Source organism: Miscanthus floridulus, chromosome 6 (assembly GCF_019320115.1).
Source record: "Miscanthus floridulus cultivar M001 chromosome 6, ASM1932011v1, whole genome shotgun sequence".
Taxonomy (NCBI): domain Eukaryota; kingdom Viridiplantae; phylum Streptophyta; class Magnoliopsida; order Poales; family Poaceae; genus Miscanthus; species Miscanthus floridulus.
In genome coordinates, this window is record NC_089585.1 from 135,714,686 (window position 1) to 135,734,711 (window position 20,026).

General features: G+C 52.6%; 2 protein-coding genes across 2 annotated transcripts; both read left to right on the forward strand.

The window, feature by feature from the left end:
• Positions 1–7,862: 7,862 nt before the first annotated feature.
• On the forward strand, positions 7,863–10,173 carry LOC136459758 (uncharacterized). The gene is made up of 3 exons (XM_066459596.1): positions 7,863–8,596; positions 9,391–9,648; positions 9,771–10,173. The coding sequence occupies exons 1-3, from the start codon at positions 8,108–8,110 to the stop codon at positions 9,957–9,959; spliced, it is 936 nt and encodes a 311-aa protein (XP_066315693.1). The 5' UTR covers positions 7,863–8,107; the 3' UTR covers positions 9,960–10,173.
• A 2,948-nt stretch (positions 10,174–13,121) lies between these two features.
• LOC136459759 (NAC domain-containing protein 83-like) lies at positions 13,122–14,483 on the forward strand. Its single transcript, XM_066459597.1, has 3 exons — positions 13,122–13,502; positions 13,614–13,918; positions 14,016–14,483. The coding sequence occupies exons 1-3, from the start codon at positions 13,274–13,276 to the stop codon at positions 14,259–14,261; spliced, it is 780 nt and encodes a 259-aa protein (XP_066315694.1). The 5' UTR covers positions 13,122–13,273; the 3' UTR covers positions 14,262–14,483.
• Positions 14,484–20,026: the final 5,543 nt, after the last annotated feature.

Below are 20,026 nucleotides of genomic sequence, written 5' to 3' on the forward strand. Positions count from 1 at the left end.
CGCTACCGACCCCGAGCGATTCCCCGCCAAAGGCCACGGCCGGGCCACCGACCCTCCGTCTCGCGCAAGGCAGGCTCGGCAGCACTCCGCCGCCCCTTCCTTCTCCCGTCCCTCTGACAAAACGTCGTGTCACATCAGCTCAGCCGATTGTTGCCCCTGACGACAACCGCACGCCCGGCACAGTACAGCAGAATGGCCGATGGGACAGGAGGCAGGACTGGGCAGGGGTTACCCGCCACTGTACTAACCACCGTGACGCCCATGCCTCACTATGCTGCCAACTCCTGCACCGAGGACAATGCAGCGTGGGGAGCCACATCTGGGCTACTGTAGCCTCGGAATCAGTACCCAAGGCCAATAACTCCCCCCAAGAACCTCCAGTTTGCTTCACGGGCTCGGCAGCCTGAGGGTCCATGACCACCGAGCCCCCCGCGATGGCTCGGCCTCGGCATAGCCGCTGCCCCCTACGGCGTCATTACACGGCAACCCGCACGACGCCCGCCATGTCCTGCATCAAGCCGTACTGGAGCCCCACGACGCACAAGACCGAGTACGACCAGCATGTCACTTCCGCACGTCCTATCGAGGCGCTCAACCACTCCGACAAATCACACGGCGGCGCGGTGCAGCGACGTGGCAGACCGGACGTCCGTCACATCAGCGCCCTGCCATCCACGACGGGGCTGTGCAAGGGTTACCGGCTACTGTGCTGCCTAAACTCCTGCACCAAAGGACGGACACGGCGTGGGGAGTCAGAACCGGGTTCCTGTGACCTCGGGGCCAGCGAACCGACCGCTCCGCCCCGCTCGAGACCCCCGATGAGCCTCGGATTCCGCCTCGCCCGAGACTCCCGGTAGGGCCTCGGGCGAACTGGCCATGCTCCGCCTCGCCCGAGGCCGGGCTCGTCCCGCAATCTCGTCACCTCCACCTCAAAGGTCACTCTGGCGGGCTATCGCATCCAATTAATGCACCCAGCTGCCCGCACTACGAAAGTCACGATCGGCAGCATGCCGCGACAGGACAACGGTCAAATCGCCTTTTTACCATCCCTTACTGACGATACGGGGCACCATATCCTATAGACGCGTGTTCGGCACTATTCCGCCCAAATCAACTATCGGCGATGACCGCCCAGACCTCACATTGCCACCCGCTAAAGGCCTCGGCACAGCAGGCCTCGGCACAGTGGGTCTCGGCCTCAGCGCGACAGGTCTCGACACAGCCTACTACAGCAGCCCCCAGGCCTCGGCATTTCACCAAGTCAACAAAAGTACAAGAGCGCAGCATGTCGTCAGCCTTGAAGACCATACCGACTAGACATCGATTGGAACTCCCACGACGCCATACTGCTTCAGGGAGCGGAATACGTCAGCAAATAGTAGCCTTCTCATGTACCTCTCGCTTCCTCCTTGTAACTATAAAAGGAGGTAGCCAGGGCCATTTCTGGGGGGCAGGAGGACAAACACACCGATAGAATCACGCACTTCCACGCTGCTTAGGAGCAACGTCCCACGCAGTTCGCACCACCCTCGCCGAGACCTGGGGCTAGCTCCCTCTCTCACTCAGCTTGTAACCCCCTACCACGAGCACTCCGGTGCAAGGAATACAAGATCAATCTCTCAGACTGGACGTAGGGCCTCGACTGCCCGAACCAGTATAAACCTTGTGTCTCTTTGCATCACCATCCGGGATTAGGGACACGCAGTACAAATTCACTCGTTGGTTGAGGGACCCCCGGTTCCAAAACACCGACAGCTCCAGATGTAGAAAAAGGGCAAGGGTGAGGGGAAAGCATAATAGTAATGGCAAGCTTCCAATAAGACAAATAGTAATGTCATTCTTCAAAACTGGAGAAATTGTAATGGCAAGAATCCAAATAACTCTTTTTCCAAGACCTTGGAAACGCTGTGCATACGTTTTGTGGGGATGAAATGATTATCACCTCTCTTTCTCCTCTTAAATATGATGTCATGTCATCAAATTAGCTGATATATTGCCTCATTTAATGCCCATAAAACTATCATTGAGACCGGCCTTATAAGATCTTCGTTCTTCTTCCCTGCTACCGTGAGCTTGGATTCCAAATATATATATATATGACCTATTTCAAACGTAGGAATTTGGAATATCACGAGAATCAGTTTATTTTTATATATACAGAAAACATAGAAAACGGAAAAGAAATCCTGCATTTCAAAGGAGCCACAGTGTTCATTGTGATCACCATATTTGGAAGCGAGATGGAAGAGAGCACCCATTGAGCCATGAAGTCATCAATGAGTTGGCAAAAACAGGATATGCCAATTAACAATTGTGCAAGAAATAATTAATAACCAAAAAAAGAAGCAAGAAAGCGATTGTCAAGCACAACAAGCAAGGTGTTGAATGTAAAAAAAACTAGGTGTAAAGGAAGTGAGAAAGGATGAAAACGGTCGAAAAGAGGCTTTAACCACTTTTAATTTTTTAAAATTATACGAAATCAAAATCAGCAGAGAAACAACATCAAATTTCGGAAATGAAGTCTCGATCAGAAAAAAAATGTTGATACGATTGAGAACCAACTTCAAAATATATAGTATTTTCCATGGGCAATGGCACCTCTAGTGTATGTATAGCTGGCCATTTGGGCCGCCCGGGCCGTACCAGGCACGGCCTGGTAGGGCACAGCATGGTAGAGCATGACGAGCCACCGAGCCGTGCCGCCCTAGTCCATCGTGCCTCGCCGATGACCTAGGCACGGCCCGTCGGGTCACTTTTCGTGCTGGGCCGGCCCGAAAAGCACGGCCTCTTTAACAGGCCAGGCCGGCCTGAGGCCCGCATTAGCAAGGGAAGGGAGAGAGGGTAGGCTGGGCGCTTAACACTATGGGACAAATGTCGACGCCCACAACACTGTTTTGGCTCTGACATGCCTAGAAGGGCTTAAAGCGTATGGTCTTCGATATTATGGTTGACTTGAGTGCCCCGCCTTATCTGCATGTGTACTTATGAAGGAGTAGCGCATAGACGTCGAGCGAGGTGGAGGCTAGCCCTCGGACGTCGGGGAGACGGAGCCTGCCCTCAGACGTCGAGCGATGCGGAGCCTACCCCAAGACATCGGACGAGGTAGATCCCAGCCCTCGGATGTCGGGCGAGGCAGAGCCTGCCCCTAGACGTCGGGTGAGGTGGAGCCCTGCCCTCGGACGTCGGGCGAGGCGGAGCCTGCCCCTAGACACCTAGTGAGGCGGAACCCTGCCCTTGGATGTTGGGTGAGGCAGAGCCCAATCCTTGGACGTCGGGCGAGGCGGAGCCTACCCTTAGACGTCGGGCGAGGCGGAGCCAGCCCTCGGTCGTTGGGCGTTAGGCGAGGCAGAGTCTAGCCCTTGGGGGATGGGTGAGGCAGAGCCAGCCCTTAGAGGTCGGGCGAGGCGGAGCCAATCTTCAGTCATTTCAGCAAGAAGTGTAGCTGTGTTCTTGTCTATTCGGAGCCATTAACGTTTGACGGTTATTAACTCCTCATCTTTGGGTACCCTAGTATTAGGTCCCTGACACGTCGAGCTCCAATTTTGGAGCTTTACCCGCCGCCATGCCGTTAAGGCCCCTCACCGCCCGCGTCGTGGCCTGCCTCCAACACTTCACCCCATGTCAAATCCTATGCACCACTAGCTCACCTTGGCTCCGTCTTTGTCGTGCGCACACTAGTCGCAGCTCTAGTGCCGCCTCCTCACCACTGACATAGTTGTGCCTTTGCAGTCAGCCGTTCACCTCGCAGCGCGCACGTGGCCAGCCTCGCTTGGGTCGTCTCCGATCAAGACAGCTTCTCGGTAAGGTCACTGGTGAGCTGTCATTGCTCACCCGCTACCCCTACCGCTTTGTTGTTGCTGCGGCTCACCAAAACGCTGTTGCCATTGCCATAGGGTGCCCGCTATCGTGGAGAGGTCCTTCTACAGCGTCTCGGCTCGTGCAACCACCGCCCATCATCTCGCGTCGAACCCTATATGAGCGTCGCCCTCGTAGATAGGTCCGTGTGGGTCCTGTGTGACCGGCGTAAGCGCCAGTGCCACCACTCATCGCGTCGGTGAGCACGGGGATGGTCGAGGGCCTTGCCATTGTAAAGAGGAGAAGATCCGAGGGTTCCGTCGCAAAGTCGCTGACTATAGAAATAGTACGTATATTGTTCGTGCTATTTTCTAATAACGCGAGGGCATTTTTGCTAATGTGCCAGTGCGCACAGGATCTCCCCACCGCGGGTCGCCTCGCGTGGGCCGCGCCTGTGGGCCACCACGCGCTCACACGCGTGCTACGCCATGTGGGTCGTGTTGGGCCGAAATTAATTTAGTTTTTTCGTGGAAGAATAGAAATAGCTTTTTATTTTAATTCTGAGCTGAACTTTGGTAATTAATATAAAATAATGTAGGTATTCAAAAATTGTGAAACCAATTTTGTTAAGCTTTTAAAATTATGCTCTATCTGTTAGTGTATTTAGTTCATATATATACTTGTCGATATCAGGAGCTATTAAATTATTTGAGAGTGCTTAATATTATTATGTTAAATATTGCAGGAATTTTTGTGGTAAAATAGTGATAGCTTTAGCTTTCAAAATTTTACAGTAGCGTTATGATATTATTACATGCTCACTGTAATTTTTGTAGCTTTAGAATAGATTTAACATAAGAATAGTTAAATGCTCTTTGTTTCAAATATACATTAAATTATTAGTAGAAATAGAGATATATCCTTCAATTGTAAAGCTAGGTGTTTGTTAGTTGAACCCAACACTTTACTTGATGAAGATGATAGTTAGCTTAGTATCTTAGTTATTAGAGCTACCTTAGTTGTTTACCATGTGTATTTTTATTTTAACAGTTATTATTGCCGAAATGCTAAGTGTTGTATCATCATCGCATGCATGTAGAGAACAAGTTGACGGAGATCATGAGTTTGAGGAGGTGATTGAGGAGTACGATGAGGAATAATCACTATATATATGTGTGTGTGATGTGCATTTACGTTATAGGCTTATTGTTGAAACTACATGCATAGATATACCTACCTATGAGTCCTATTAGCTTAGGCCGTGTAGCTGCTATGCTTTGGTTTTTCGGTAGCGTGAGTAACTTGTCATTACTCGCAATAGGTGATTATTAAATATTACTCTCATGATAAAATGGTGAAAAGAAATAGAGTTCGGGCAGGGATATGGTACGGGTATTGGTGGGTGTAAGAGGTTGTGTCCCGTGGCCAACGAGACATAGCTTGGTTACACTGTTTTCCCTGTCCATGTCGATTAAGGGCTGATCGTTGCATTGGATTCTAGTCAGATCACAAACTTATTATCCTGAGCACATACTTGCTTATGAGAGCGGGAAGGCTCGTTGCTCTCTTGTCGTGGATTTCGACTCTTTTCGGATCGACTGATTAGAGGTGGAGATGGTGGAGGTCTAAGCACCACACTAAGTCTGGGACTCAAGTGTGGGGGCTTAGAGTCTAGGTTTGAACGGAGACCTAGACCCCTTGATAGGAGAGTGGTGGGTTGGTCATGCTTATGCCTGAGGTATAAGCAGGGCGTGTGTTTTGAGGTATCCAACTAGGCTACATTGATTCATGAATCGCTGTGTAATACGGTACGACTTGTCTACGATCTAGCACCGTAGTAATAACTAGAAGATAAAAGATGGTGAAATGGATCTGATTGTTCAACTCTTGCTTGAAAGTAGAACATGTACTTACATAGAATGGTTAGCTAATGAACTAATTATGACTGTTAATAAAACACATACATAAGGATTCACTACTAGTATTGTTTTTTTTGCAAAATGAAAATCCAGCAAACTATAAAGCTTATCATATCCTTTGGAGTCGAAAAATTATTCCCACTAGTCGAATAAGTCTTTCGAGTACATTATGTGCTTAGGATTTATTTATCCCTGTTGCAGGTGCAGCTTGAGGAGTAGTTGTTGTGTGGAGGATTCTTCTAGTAGGCACAGACGGATCCTTATATCTTATCGCTAGATATTTATTTTAAATTCCGCTAGTTAAATTTCACACTCTGAACTTGGTATTGTAATAATATATTTTTGAGAACTCTTATGTATGAAATGGACTGAGTATTGTAAACTCGTTCTCATTATTGGATCCTAGAGGAAAAACGTGAATTGTTCGAGTTCTCTCTTGGGGTGTGCTCGGCGGAACCGTTCGATATAGTTTGTTTTCGAGGTGCTTAGTGTCTGCCTCGGGAAGCGTGCTATTTCGGGCGGTTCTGCCACAGTATAAAAGTAACCAGGACTTAGGATGACTTAGATATTATCCGTGATTCGTGATTTAAAATTGTCTTTTATACTTTAAGATAGAGATATTAAAAACCGTTGAAGAAATCCAATAGAGTGCTCCCAAGTTTTTTTAGCCACTTGAAAAACTTATTGATTTACCAATTGCTTTTTTAACTATTGGGGCACTGGAGATGCTCTAATGTGCCAAAATAAATTGGAAAAAGAATAGAGAGAAAAAGACTATAATGCCCATGTCATATCCTAAAGCCTTGTGGCCTCCTGTGACTCTGTGAGGCCGTTAAGATGCTCAAAAAAATTAATGATATATTTAAATTTAAGGGTATTTTTAATCTTTTTACACCTGTAGTTTGACACCGTTAGAGCCCTATCTGACGGCAGTGGCATGGAGGGAAAAAAGATTAGAGCAGTGACGCTGAAATCCACCGACCTTTTACAGTGTCTCATAAGAAATTCCGATCTTTTATAATGGCTCACAAAAAATTCCCTCTTGCTTTCTTCCTCGAGCACACAAGCATGTGCCGCCGCCTACCCCCTATGAGTAGGGATGTAAGGCTAGCAGGAATACACCGCTGCAGGTCCCCTCTAAAGATGGCAACGGGTAATACCCATGCGATAGTGGCTTCACACGCCCGCGCTCGCGAGAAAAATCTCATGTCCGCACCCGTGCCCCCCACCCGTCATGGGCAGCAACCTGTGCCCGTACCCGTGCCCGCGGGGCACAGATTCATGCCCGTATCCGCGCCGCCGGGTCGGGTGCCCGCAGGTACATGGGTTTTTTCTGCCCGTTGTCATCTTTAGTAATATCTGCGCGGATAGTGGCTTCGCACGTCCGCGCCCGCGAGAAAAATCTCATGCCCGCACCCGCGCTCGCCACCCGCAGCAACCTGTGCCCGTGCCGGCGGGCACAGATTCATGCCCGTATCCGCGCCCGCCGGGTCGAGTGCCCGCGGGTATGCGGGTTTTTTCTGCCCGTTGCCATCTTTAGTCCCCTCTAGTTCCTTTGATTTTAGATAAAAAGTAGATGAAGTTAGATGTGCTCTAAGGACATTGGCATATGCAATGATGTTTAATTCTTGATTTTATTGAGGTATTTGGGTTGGGCACGATTAACTACTACTTTCTCCGTTCCGTACAAGATGTTTTGGTATTTCTTTATTCATAGCGTTATACTCTCTCCGTTCCATTGAGTTTGTCACTCGGGAAGCGGGATTGTGAGGGGGGCACGGTTTTCCAATGACAAACTCAATGGAACGGAGGGAGTAATTCGGAACGAACCGAGTATATTCGACTGGTGCCGGTTGCTGGCTCGCTGCGCCGCATAGGAGGAGGGCCGCGCTTTGGGCCGCGCGTGAGGGACCATGAGTCACGAACCGGTGCCTGCCTCTGTTCAACCGCGGTGGCGCAACGCGGCGGCTGGCGGGTCTGCGGGTGCGGCGCGGTGGCGGCGGAGCCGGGCTGCTGCGATGCGGGGGCGCGGGGCAGTCTGCGTTGCGGCGGGGGCGAGCCGCTGCGTTGCGCCGCCGCCAAATCGAAAGCTGCCGGCCTGCCGCACTGCAGCTGCAGTTGCCAGTTGGGGTGAGATGCGGCAAGACGGGGAAGCACGTGGCTTGGTGGTGGTAGCCGTCGGGGGCGAGCTCCAACGGTGGATCTGCCCGTCTCCGTTCATCGAGCTCGAGTGGCAAGTGGATGGCAGCTCGCTGGAGGACAAGAATGGATGACAGGTTTCGTCGTGCTGTGCATCTTCGGATCTCAAAGGAGTTCACTGGACGGGAACCTATAAATGTGTCCGCTTCTCTTCCCCACGCCCGGTCTTGTCGCTTTATCGCCAACCTGTGGCCATGGGCGCTCCACCACGCACCACCACCACCCCGTCCCCCTCCTCCTCAAACCCACCCCCTCTCGCTTCGCCTCCCCGCCACTCCCCTCCCGTCCCTATGGCGGCCGTTACCACAGCCACCGCCGCCGCGTCCTCCTCCTCCTTCCTCCACCGCCGAAGCCCCGCCCACTGCCGGCGCGCCACGCTCCGCGCCGCGGCGTGGCACTGCCGCCACTCCAGCTCCAGGCTCGCCTGCCGCGCCGCCGAGGTGTCCGGGGCCGAGCCGACCTCGGCCGCGCCGGCGGCGGAGGGCCCGGGAGGAGGCGGGGGCGCGTCGTGGGTGCCGGTGGTGCCGCTCGCCGCGCTGCCGCGCGGGGAGCGCCGCGTGATCGTGCAGGACGGGGAGGAGATCCTGCTGCTCTGGTACAAGGACCAGGTCTTCGCCATCGAGAACCGGTCGCCAGCGGAGGGCGCCTACACTGAGGGTCTTCTCAACGCCAAGCTCACGCAGGTGCGTCTCGACTCGAGCTCACGCCAATGCCGGCCTGCGCCGCGCGCAGCTGACTATTAGCTTTTTCGTGCCCGCGAGTGACACAGGCCGACAGGCGTTACCTGTTCTGTATACCGTATGAAAAAGTATGAAGACAGAAAAAGATGGACAACCAAACCCGTCGAAGTACCCTTGTTTCAAACAATTTACAAATTCCCTATTAATAAACTTCCCTAGTTGGTTCTAGAGTTTGAAAAGAAGTTAAAAAGCTACTTCTAACTTGTGTGCTTGGTGTGAGCAGGTATCAACTTTGTGCCTGTTTTGTATGTACCGAAATGCATCTTTAAGTGATTTTAGGAACTCATGTTTGCATAAAATGTATCTGACTACGCGCAGTTCTTTACCCGCTTCATGAACTAATGAAATTACTCTCGTTTATGATTGATTATAACAAATGTGACCCTTAGATGTGCTCACTAAAGCTTTATTGGTTTCACAAGCCCATGAGTCTTGTCTTATGCACTGTCCTATATCGCTTCTGTTTATGTACATTTTACAAAAGTGAAATGTTCGTGGTAGTCTATCGTTCAGCCATATCAAGCTTTTCAACTTCTAAACCCTGTCATCGAAATTCGAACATTCTTTGAAGGTTTTGGGCAAAAGAGTCAAAACACTCAATCCTTAATTTCTTCTAACATGTCTGAAGCGTCATGGGTAGGGAGTAATAATACCTTTCTTGTGTATTACTTAGATGATATGATTTTGTTTTCTTTTGTGAAGATGTGACCTTGCATTTTCTTTTTTTGGTGTTTCAGGATGGGTGCATTGTTTGCCCATCAACAGACAGTACATTTGACCTTCGCACTGGGGAAATAAAAGAATGGTATCCCAAAAACCCTGTCCTAAGGGCTCTTACGCCGGCTTTGAGGAAACTATTCACTTACCGTGTGAAAACAGATGAAGAAAACATATACATCAGCATCAGTGGGTCTGATAGTGTAGGATCAGCGGAGATTATATTTAGTGGGAAAGCTCAACCTGGCGTTACTGCATCGGATGTCAATGTGGAAGAGGTATCAGATTTTTCCTCATACTCTGCTAGCCACCTTCAGACATTTTTTTTTTCTGTTCAATATGATTCCTGCTTTTCTAACTAACTTCAGTCTACATAACTTATATCTCTTTACGTTTTCAGGTGAGAATGATAGTCGACGAGGATGTCGGAGGTTTCGGTTTCACCAGCGACAATGAGCTGATCAATGGAAAAGCCGCTATAATTGGCTTTCTCTTGTTGATAGATTTCGAGCTTTTAACTGGCAAGGGCCTTCTCAAGGGGACTGGTTTCTTGGACTTCATCTATGCAGTTTCGGGAGCTTTTAACTGATAAATATGTTTGTTCCTTGGTATCAGAGTGCCATCAAGGTACTTGTCTACTTGACTACCCTTAGAAGCCTAGGTTTTGTCAGCGTACAGTTGAGTGCACGAGCAGTTGTGCTTGTAATTGAACACCATGCTTGCCTGTAAAGTGAGGAACACGAGAGTTATCGCTGAATGTTTCTTTTTAATCTTGATTCTATATGAAATGGGTTTTGTGTCAACTTTCTGTGACTGCAGAAAGTGTGTTTGATTGGGGTTAGTTAGTGCGGCCGAAGGGGACTACTTGTCCTCCAAATTGTTGCTTGCAGACACGAGATTTTGGAGCAAGAAGGCAATCATTCATGGAGCATCATAGGTTGTGAAATGTAAAACCAGGCTGAAAAGCGGTGATCCGGTTGGACCGCTGCGGCCGCCGGCCGGCGCATCTCATGCCATCTCGCTTTCGTGAGAGCTTTTGGCAGCCGCTCGGATCCTTCCTCGCCCTAAACCAAGAGCCCCCAATCATTGCGCCGCTCATGGATCCCTAAACTGCCGCATCATCTCTTGGTAATGATATCAGTATTAGAGTTCCTTTTTTTCTCTTTGCTTTTGCAGACCCAACCTGGACCAGGAGTAATACTAATACCATACTAACAAGCGGAGTAACACTCACGTCGGCCCAGTGTGGAAGTAGGGCCCAGGCACTTTCCGTGGGCCAGGATGCATGGTTGTAATCCAACACGTCGTAGTGGGAAAGTGGCCTTGGTGCGCGCCCGGGCCCAACAGGCTTCGGCTGGGCCGGCCAGTAGCTCTCGTCTCGATCCAATCCAAGGCCGAAAAGTCGCCGTGCCCGTGCTCGGTGGTATACTATACTTATTTCAGGTTAGGGGACAGAAAACACCCCAAAACATTTGTCTCCTTCCCAAGTGCAAAGTAAGCTAGCTTTGGAGCTCTCTTATCTTTTCCCCCCGACTCCAGGACTGAAAGCGGACGTGAGCGACGCACCAAACTCGTTGCGGTACTGTACGCAATATCCTTTCTGTAAGACAAGGCTCGCTGGAGTTGGCATTCCCTGCGATCCACGCCAAGGCAAAGGCAGGGTTGCCACGGCACCGAGACAGACGGGTGGCACGTCCTTCCGTGCCAGCAACCAACCATCCGGACCCGAGCAGGTGCAGGGTGAGGTTGGAGGAGGCAACAAGACGTGCTCGGCGCTCTGCGTGCAAGCCGAGCAAACCGCGGCGTCCGGTCCGGTGCTGGAAAAAGGCGATGTGGTGCGCGCGGCCCACACGATTGTCCTGTCCAGACGCGTACGGACGATGCGTGCGTGACGCGGGCGCCGGGCGGCATCCCTCGCCCGCCACGGCAGCGTCCGGTGGCCATGCTCTGTAGCTTCCGCCACCGGCCCACCGCCTTGCCCATCTATCCATCCATCCGTCCAGCGGAGTGCCACCGCCGGAGACGTGCGCCCGTGGGCACTCCTGCCTCCGTCTGTCGCGGGTCGGCGGGGTGGCACTTGCGGGGACGCCACCGGGGTCTTGAGTCTTGACAGGAGAGGATCCGCGAGCGCGCGCGCAGTCAATGGGGATGGACGCACGCAGCGGCCACCGCCCACGGGCCAGTGCGCAGTGCGGTGCACGTGATGGCACTAGTGATGGGGCGGCCGTCCGTCCGTCCGTGAGCGCTCGCCGGCTTGCTTGCCGGGCAGGGCCGGGCCGAGAATCGTCTCGCCCAGGACCTGCCGGCGTCAGTCACGTCGTCCGTGCACGCCACGCGCCATGCATGGCACCGTGGTGCCCGTCGCGCAGGGCACGGCCACCCTCCTGCCCTCGCACTCCCCTCCCTCGCTGCAACTGCAAATGCCAGAAGCCCAAAGGCAAAAAAAGGCGGACGTACGCGTGCGGTCGCCTGGGCGGGCGGGCTCCGAAAGGCACTGCCAACTGCAAAAGGCGTTGCCTTGCCCCAACGCGCCCGATGCCTTGCGCTGCATTGCTCTGCACCGAGTGGCATGCCACATTGACCCACGAGTCACGGCTCACTGGCAAAAAGCAAAATCCGCTGCTGCTCGTGGCGTTTCCGCCTGACGAGCGAGTCGAGCAAGGCAAGACCCACCCGTGTTGCCTTCTGACGATGCCCGATACGCCGACCACCGGCGGTGGTCGGTGGACGAAGCGCCCGCTGCCTGCAGGTCAAAACGCGCTGATATTTGACGGGGGACGCGCACGCACGCCACGCTGTTCATACCGCCTGGCTTTGGCACCGCACGGCGGTCGGTCATCGCCAGCGGGAGAGAGAAAAAGAGGACAAAGGCGACGACTTTTACTAGCGCGCGGGCGCGGCGCCTCTCTGCCTGTCTGTAGCGCAGCTGCACGAGCACGAGAGACGTCGGCGGTAACTTTTGGGTGCCCTTTTTGGAAGCGGCGTGCTAAACAAGCCTGTATTGTAGCAAGATTACGAGGTGAATGTGGGGGGATCCAATGTTGGTAGGCGCGTCAGCCGTCAGGTGAGGACGGAGGAGGGCGGTGGCCATGGCGTGGAAGCTTCTCCTTGCGCTCCCGTTGGGAAAGGCGGCGAACGAGCGAAGAAGAGAGACCCACGACACGACGAGAAGGAATTTCGTCAGGGCGGAAAAGGCAAGCGCAAGCAAGCAAAGCCCGGAAAGGAACCGCACCCGACCGTACCTTGGAAACCGAGAGGGCACTGAACTCAACCACCGGGAGACACGAGACGTGACTCGTGAGCATGCCCTGCCTTGTTGGCTTGTTGTTGTTGCCCATGGCCATTGCTCTTTCATTTTCAGTAAAAGGTAGAAGGATATACTACACCAATGGGCAATGGTATTACTAGTACAGTAGTAGAAACTGAAATTACTGCCGGTTTATAGTGCACTCATCTCTCAATCTCTGCAAATGCAAGCTTAAGCACAAATTATTCACCGGGTTGCATTGCAGTCATGGCCGCCAATGCTCCCATCCCATTGAGCAGGACTAGGACTTGAGTGGCTCCAAAAGGAGAAAAAAAGAAAGCTGAATAGGAAGAGACGGGCACGGGGGAGGGCAGTTGTGTTTGGACTTTGGACGGGGTTGAGTCCGGTTCACGCCACCGCCGCTACCCTATAAAACGGCGGAGCCGACGGCCCCCTCTTTTCCGCTCCTCCACACGACGAGGGACGCCGAGACGACGGATCCCATCCATCTCCTTCTTCATCCCCATCCCACCACGCCAAAAATCAGGTCGCCGATGTCGTCTACTATCTGACATCGATCGGCCAGGCAGATCAACCCACACAAATCCAAAAAATAAAAAAAAAATCCAATCCTGCTTCGATCCCGTCGGCCGACGATGGAGGGCCGGCCCGGCGCGTGGCGCCTGCATCAGCAGCAGCAGCGGGGTCCCGGCGTGCCCGTCGCGGGCCTGCCCATCGGCTTCCGCTTCCGCCCCACCGACGAGGAGCTGCTGCTGCACTACCTCCGCCGCAAGGCGCTCGCCTGCCCGCTCCCCGCCGGCGTCATCCCGGACGCTGACCTCGCGCGCCTCCACCCGTGGGACCTCCTCCCCGCCGCCGCACCAGGTACCACGCGTGCCTCTCCATCGCCCCACTCCCCGCATTGCCGCTCGTCCACTTCCATTCGCGTCCCTTACCTGACTACGAGTACGCGCGATCCAACGAACGAAACTGCAGGGGCAGCAGCCGACGCCGACGGGGAGCGCTTCTTCTTCCACCGCCCGGCAACGCGGTGCTGGCGCAAGGGCGGCGGCGTGGCCAGGGCGGCCGGCACAGGCGTCTGGAGGCCGTCCGGGAAGGAGACCCTCGTCGTCTCGCCGCGCTGCAAGCGCCCCGTCGGCACCAAGCGGACGCTCGTCTTCTGCCCCCGCCGTGGCGGCCGCGGCGGCGCCCGCACCGACTGGGCCATGCACGAGTACCGCCTCCTCCCCGCCGGCCTCCACCTCCATGGCTGCGCCGCCAAGGCGCCTCAGCCCACTAATGTAAGCGCCAATCCTGGCTGGCTTGACGTAGCTCGTGCTTCGCGACGACCGTACGGTGGCTAACTTGCTATTTCATGTACCTGAATCTGTAATCCAGGTGAGTTCCCATGCCGGTGGTGGCGCGGCGGCCGACTGGGTGGTCTGCCGCATTTTCAGGAGGGCCAGGCCGGCCCACCGCGCCCGCCTTGGTGGCGGCAGGGAAGAAGAAGAAGAGCACGCGGCGGCGGAGAGCTCGTCGTCCCCGTCGTCGTGCGTCACCGACGCCTCCGAGACCGTCAACCAGGAAGAGGATGACGGCGATGAAGGGAGCAGCAGCTGCTGCAGCGTCGCCTCCTCTAATTGAGACTGAGTAGAAGAGTTGGCTAGCCCGTCGATCAAATCGCGGCGCCATGTTCTAATTGCCGTAGAATCCTCATTTCGGCAATTGATCACCATTTCCTGTGTTAATTAGCGAGAAATTAATCAGTTCCCTTTCGGCAATTGATCACCATTTCCTGTGTCTAATGTTCTTTCACAATAGTATCTCATCTTGTCTTGTTTTGAGAAGCAAAACAATCTCACTCACTCGTTCGCTCAACCTCTGTACTGTACTGTGATGCATTTCGCTTCCCCGTTTCGATTTCTTGCTGTTGTTGTGAGACGACACCAAAACAAGCGACTGTGCCAACTGGCAGTGATAAAACCAAACCAAGCAGAAATAGGAAGCTAAAGCAAGTCAAGCTCCACAAGGAACCGATGCCCCCCAACAATCTGAATAGCTTCAGTGACTGGGTGCAAGGAACAGCAGGACAGGGCATGTATACAACACAAAGCAAGAATCACCAGGCACAGAAAAGGGTCGCACAATAAAAGCTGATCCGAGGGAGGTTGAGCTTGAGCTTGAGCTGAGCAGTGAGCAGAGGCCAGAGGATGAGAAAGGTAGGCCAGAAAGGGCAGTGCACTTAGGAGGATGCAGAAAAGGGAGGCGACGATAAGGTTCGAGGTTCCTGATACTCCTCACTCATTGCTGCCAAGAGGGCGTAGAGCAGAGATGCCTTTCTTCTTCAGGGGCCTTTCTTTCTCACAGGCGAGGAAGCATCTCACCTCGCCTCGCTTTGAATCAAATCCCAGCGAATAATCCGTTCCAACGAGACGAAAGATCTGGGGGAATTTCACCCCGTGCGCGCACTGAGCCGGCTGCTTGTTCACGCACTGTCACTGTCCCTGAGTAATAGCCGGAGGCGGATGCGGTCTCGCAGGGCCGTGATTCCGTTACTGCTCCATCTGCGGCTAGGTCGACAAGTCACGAGCAGAGAGCGAGGATCGCCATGGTGGTGTAGCTTTCAGAACCGAGGTGGTCATGACGCACGGATGAGTGTCCTGTTTGATAAACCATGACTAAAAGTACTGATTCGTTATAAAGAAAAAATAATATTCGTTAGCTGAAAAAATAAGGTTCGTACGAATAGGGCGGAGATCACCGGTCCACCGTTCTGCACCACCGGGTAGTTGTGGCTCCAATTGCATAAGATTAGCACGTAAGCAGCTGGCGTCAAACGAGAAAAACACTGCTGGTTAGCAGCATCTGAAAGACTGGAAACTGTTTAGCTAGCAGACAGCATCATCATCGGAGGTTTCCTTCACTGAAAAGGAACCTCGGTCCTGAGTCCTGACAGCTCAGCTCGGAGAAACAAACCGCCGTCTCTGTTGAATGCAACACCATGTAGGGGGAGGAGGATCGGAGGAACTCGTTGCCACGACATGAAGGGAGACGACACACCTCGCGGATTGACTTGCGGGCTCCTCGTCTTTCTTGGGGGTTCAGACTGGTCTCAGATTAGAGTTGTTGGGCCATGGCCATGGATCTTGGAGGCACGCAGATGACAGTAACCGGACATGGTTTAGTCGCTAACAGCTGGTCAGCATCGGGGAAGCGGCGGAGTCAAGGCCGTACTGGCTGATTCGACAGTAACAGCAGGGAGAGCAGAGCACCGTTCGTCAGCCAAGATGCCGCCGCCGCCGCCGCCTGCCGCACAGCTCAGCACTGACACAGGAGGTTGCCGGTAATTCAAGGCAGCTCGATCAGCAGCAGGAGATCGAGTCATCAGACATTCAGACAGAAGAAGCAGGTTTTTCTTTTTCCCAAGAAGAATGCAGGGATCGTCGTCGTCGGGCGGGGCGGGACGGCGACGAGGAGACAGCGGCAATCGCACTGCACTGCAGAGAGATCGCAATCCATCAATCGCTGGACGGAGCGACGGACGGACGGATTGATTCTGCACGGCTCCCCAGGCCTAGTTTAGATTGTAAATTTTTGCAATCTGGATACGGTAGTACGTTTCGTTTGTATTTAACAAACTTTATCCGATCATGAACTAACTAGGCTCAAAAGATTCGTCTTGTGATTTACAACCAAACTGTGCAATTAGTTATTTTTTTACCTACATTTAATGCTCCATGCATAAGTCTAAAAATTGATGTGATGGAGAGAAAATAAAAAAACTTAGAATTTGAAGGTGATCTAAACAAGGCCCCAGTTTGAATGCGGCCATGCGGGTACAGCAGCAGCCGCGGACGCAACACGTATGCCACGGCGTCGCGTGGCACGCACGAACAAGCATGGCAGGCGGCGGACGCAAGCAACAGGCCGGGTTGGCCCTTTGGCCGCCGGATCGGCTGGATGAACGGGCGGACGGAGAGGCAGGCTGCCGGCTGCCGGCTGCCGCCACCCCGGCCACGCCATGCGTGTCCGTGCACCGTGACCGCCTGGTCCTGGTCCTGCTGGGCGAACCGATCCAGGACGCCCTGCTCCTGCTGGGAGGATGGCAACATGTTGGTGTGCCCCGCACGCAATTGTGCGACCGCCGGTGACGGCAGCACATCGCGTATGGGATGGCCGGTGGTCACTGGTCACTCTGGTCAGGTCATCAGTTGGTACTCCTACTGTATTTTGGGAGGAGAACAACGCCTCGGATTGCCCGGCCGGTTTCTTGCGTGCAGCGGGTGCAGGTGGGTTACCTTCGACATCACACTTGGACTAGTACTACGACTGCATCTGCATCTGCATCTGCGAGGTTGCCAAGCTGTGGATCTGAGGCAACACATGAACAGATGGATGCAGCAAGGAGTTATGGTTCTCTGCCAACAGTAAGTGTGCAACGGCGAGGTAAAGATATTATTATTGAATGAGACTGGTGAAAATTTTGCATCTTTGGCCCCGTACGTTTCGGTGAAATTTGGCTTACGCTGATGCTGATGCTAATTTATTATGAAAGAAAAACACCTGCCGAAGAACATGGCGTTTTATTTACTTGCACCTCGTCGGTGGCTGGTGTAACCATCCATGGATGGAAAAGATGTAGGTTGCAGCCCAGACTTCACTGGTTTGGTTTCAGCTAGAAAGAAAGAAGTATATGTGTATTGTCTGTATGATGAGTTCAGTGCGTGATGATGGCATCGTTAGTGTATTCTACTACCATGATTGGGTGTAAGAAGAATCTGGGCGACGGATACTCCTGCTGGCTGCTGGTGATTAGCCAGACCTACTTACACATTGCCCAGGTTTCATTCATTTCCCAAGCTGTGATTGGATGGCAACAGAGCATCAGCCGGGGGTTGGGTTAACACGAGAACCATGTTAAATCTATCCGTGTCAGGTCATACGTTGACCAAATTCGTGCACATTCAAATACTGCTTACCAGCCCTGTTCGATTGAACTGGTTATCAATCATGTTACAATATTTTTTTTTCTTACAATAAAACAGCATCAACCGGCTTAACACCCGCAGAAACCAGCCGAACAGGCTTGGGTCAGCATTTGCCCTGCTCGTCTTGGGTCAGCAGCTCCGGTCTGACATTAAACAAAGATGGCTGTGTCCCCTTGTGCGTGTGCCTGTGTGCTTCCTTTCATTTTCTGTGAACAATGGGCAGGGCAGGAGCTGGAGTGGAGAGAAATCACTGATCAGGGCGCAATCGTGGGGTGAGCAAACGCTGACGAGCCTGTCCTGTCCCCGTCTACACTTTTTTTATACGATCGTCCAGGCGAGCACATGGATTGTGAATCGCAGATGCTGTTGCTTGTGGGGGTGACTTGCACTCGGACGGAACATGGATGCATGCAGGGGATTGGAAGGGAGCAGGTGGCAGCAGTGAGCAGCGCCATGGCCCATGGAGGGCGCCGCCCGAGCTAGTACCGGGACTCATGACACAAGTCCGTGAGTAAACATCCAGAATTTAAGATGCAACGCACAGATTAAAAAAAATTCTTGTATAAATTCAGGATGTTCAACGCTCATGCACAATTTTGAAAACAAAACTAACTACTGGCAGATCCTCACAGTGCGTACGTTAATCAGGGGTGGTGAACTGGTGATTGGCAGGGAGGCAACCTGATGTACATTACTCTACTTGATTAGGGGAACGGGAACCCAATGCAATGATGATTAGCCAGCGGATGAACTAGTACAGGCGTATTACGGCACCGCCACTGTGCTGCGCCGGCGTGCGGACGAGGTGCATGTGGTTGGCACGCCGCCCCAGGACGCGCCGACCGGTGTTGCTTGCCGCCTGACCCACAGTCCCTCACGGTCACGGACTGTGGCGTCAGTCACCGATTCACGGTGCGGCTGCCGTGCGGTGCGCTGGCGCCGCTGCTTTCCCCGGCCGGCGTCCCCCAATCGAAAGATCTTGGGAGGTCGCTCACGGCACGCCCGCACTGTCGTCCCACAGCAGCCAGGGCAGGGGCCGTGGTCGCCATTGCCCGTTCCCAGACGCTACCACCTCGCGCCCCCCGGCCGCTCTCTTTTCCAAGGCGAAGGCAGTCTGCCGCTGCATGGGTTGCTTGCGCCCTTTCCCAAGACCAAATCCCTCCATCCCATCACCGGCTCGTCACCCCGTCACCGTCTCGTCAAATGTCAACCATGCATGGCAGATGGCATGGCATGGCTCCGTCCTCCGGTCAGTCCTTTCCCTTTCGTGCCCAGCTAGCCAAGCCAAGCCAACCCAAAAAGTCGGTCCAGGTCCTGCCTCCTCCTCCTCCTCCTCCTCCTCCTCCTCCTCCAGTCCTCCTGCTACTGCATGCCCTAGCTTCTACGAGTAGCTAGCTGCCTTGCCTCGTTGGGCCATTCATCAGCATTCAGCAACGGCAAGCAAGGACGCAGCGGGTATGGGCACTGTACGTACAGCGGCTTGCTTGGCTCGCTAACAACCGCCCAGCACGAGCACGGCATCTTCTCTCGTCTGACGAGTGAGGACTCATCCGCCATATACTAGGGTCTTGTTTATATTGCAAGTTTTTTCACTTTCTCCATCATATTAAATCTTTGGACACATGCATGGAGTATTATATGTAGTTAAAAAAATAACTAATTACACGGTTTGATTGTAAATTACGAGACGAATCTTTTGAGACTAGTTAGGTCATGATTGGACAATAATTGTCAAATACAAATGAAAATACTACAGTGTCAAATACTGATTCCTAACCTCAATCTAAACAAGACCTAGAAAACTCCAGAGGGCAACGAAGGAAAACAAAAAGGGCTCCACCGGGGGTACAACAGCAGACCAGGAAATGGCGCCCGCCAGCTGCTAGTCCCCCGGAGACGCTACCCACGCATGGAGGACGACGACGGACAGATTGAAAATTTGTTGCGTCCATCGATGGCCCAATGATGGGATATATAGGCTGTGTCATGTGTGTCGTCTGGCCTGGGGGTGGGGGGCCATTTGCTTGCTGCTTGTTAATCATCAGTCAAATGATCATCAACTGCAAAAGATACTAGTGGTGTGTGTGTGTCTCTCTCTCTCTCTCTCTTACTAGTGGTGTGTGTGTGTCTCTCTCTCTCTCTCTCTCTCTCTCTATCTCTCTCTCTCTCTCTCTCTCTCTCTCTATATATATATATATATATATATATATATATATATATATATATATATATATATATATATATATATATATATATAGAACTACTATCCTGTAGCTGGCTACAGAATAACTTATTCTGTAGCCACTTTGAGTTACGATAATTACTATGTTATTTTACGAGATTATAGTAACTCCTTACTAAGTGGTTTAATATAACGTTATGGTAAATATCCCCATGTGTTATAGTAACCCAACTATCGTA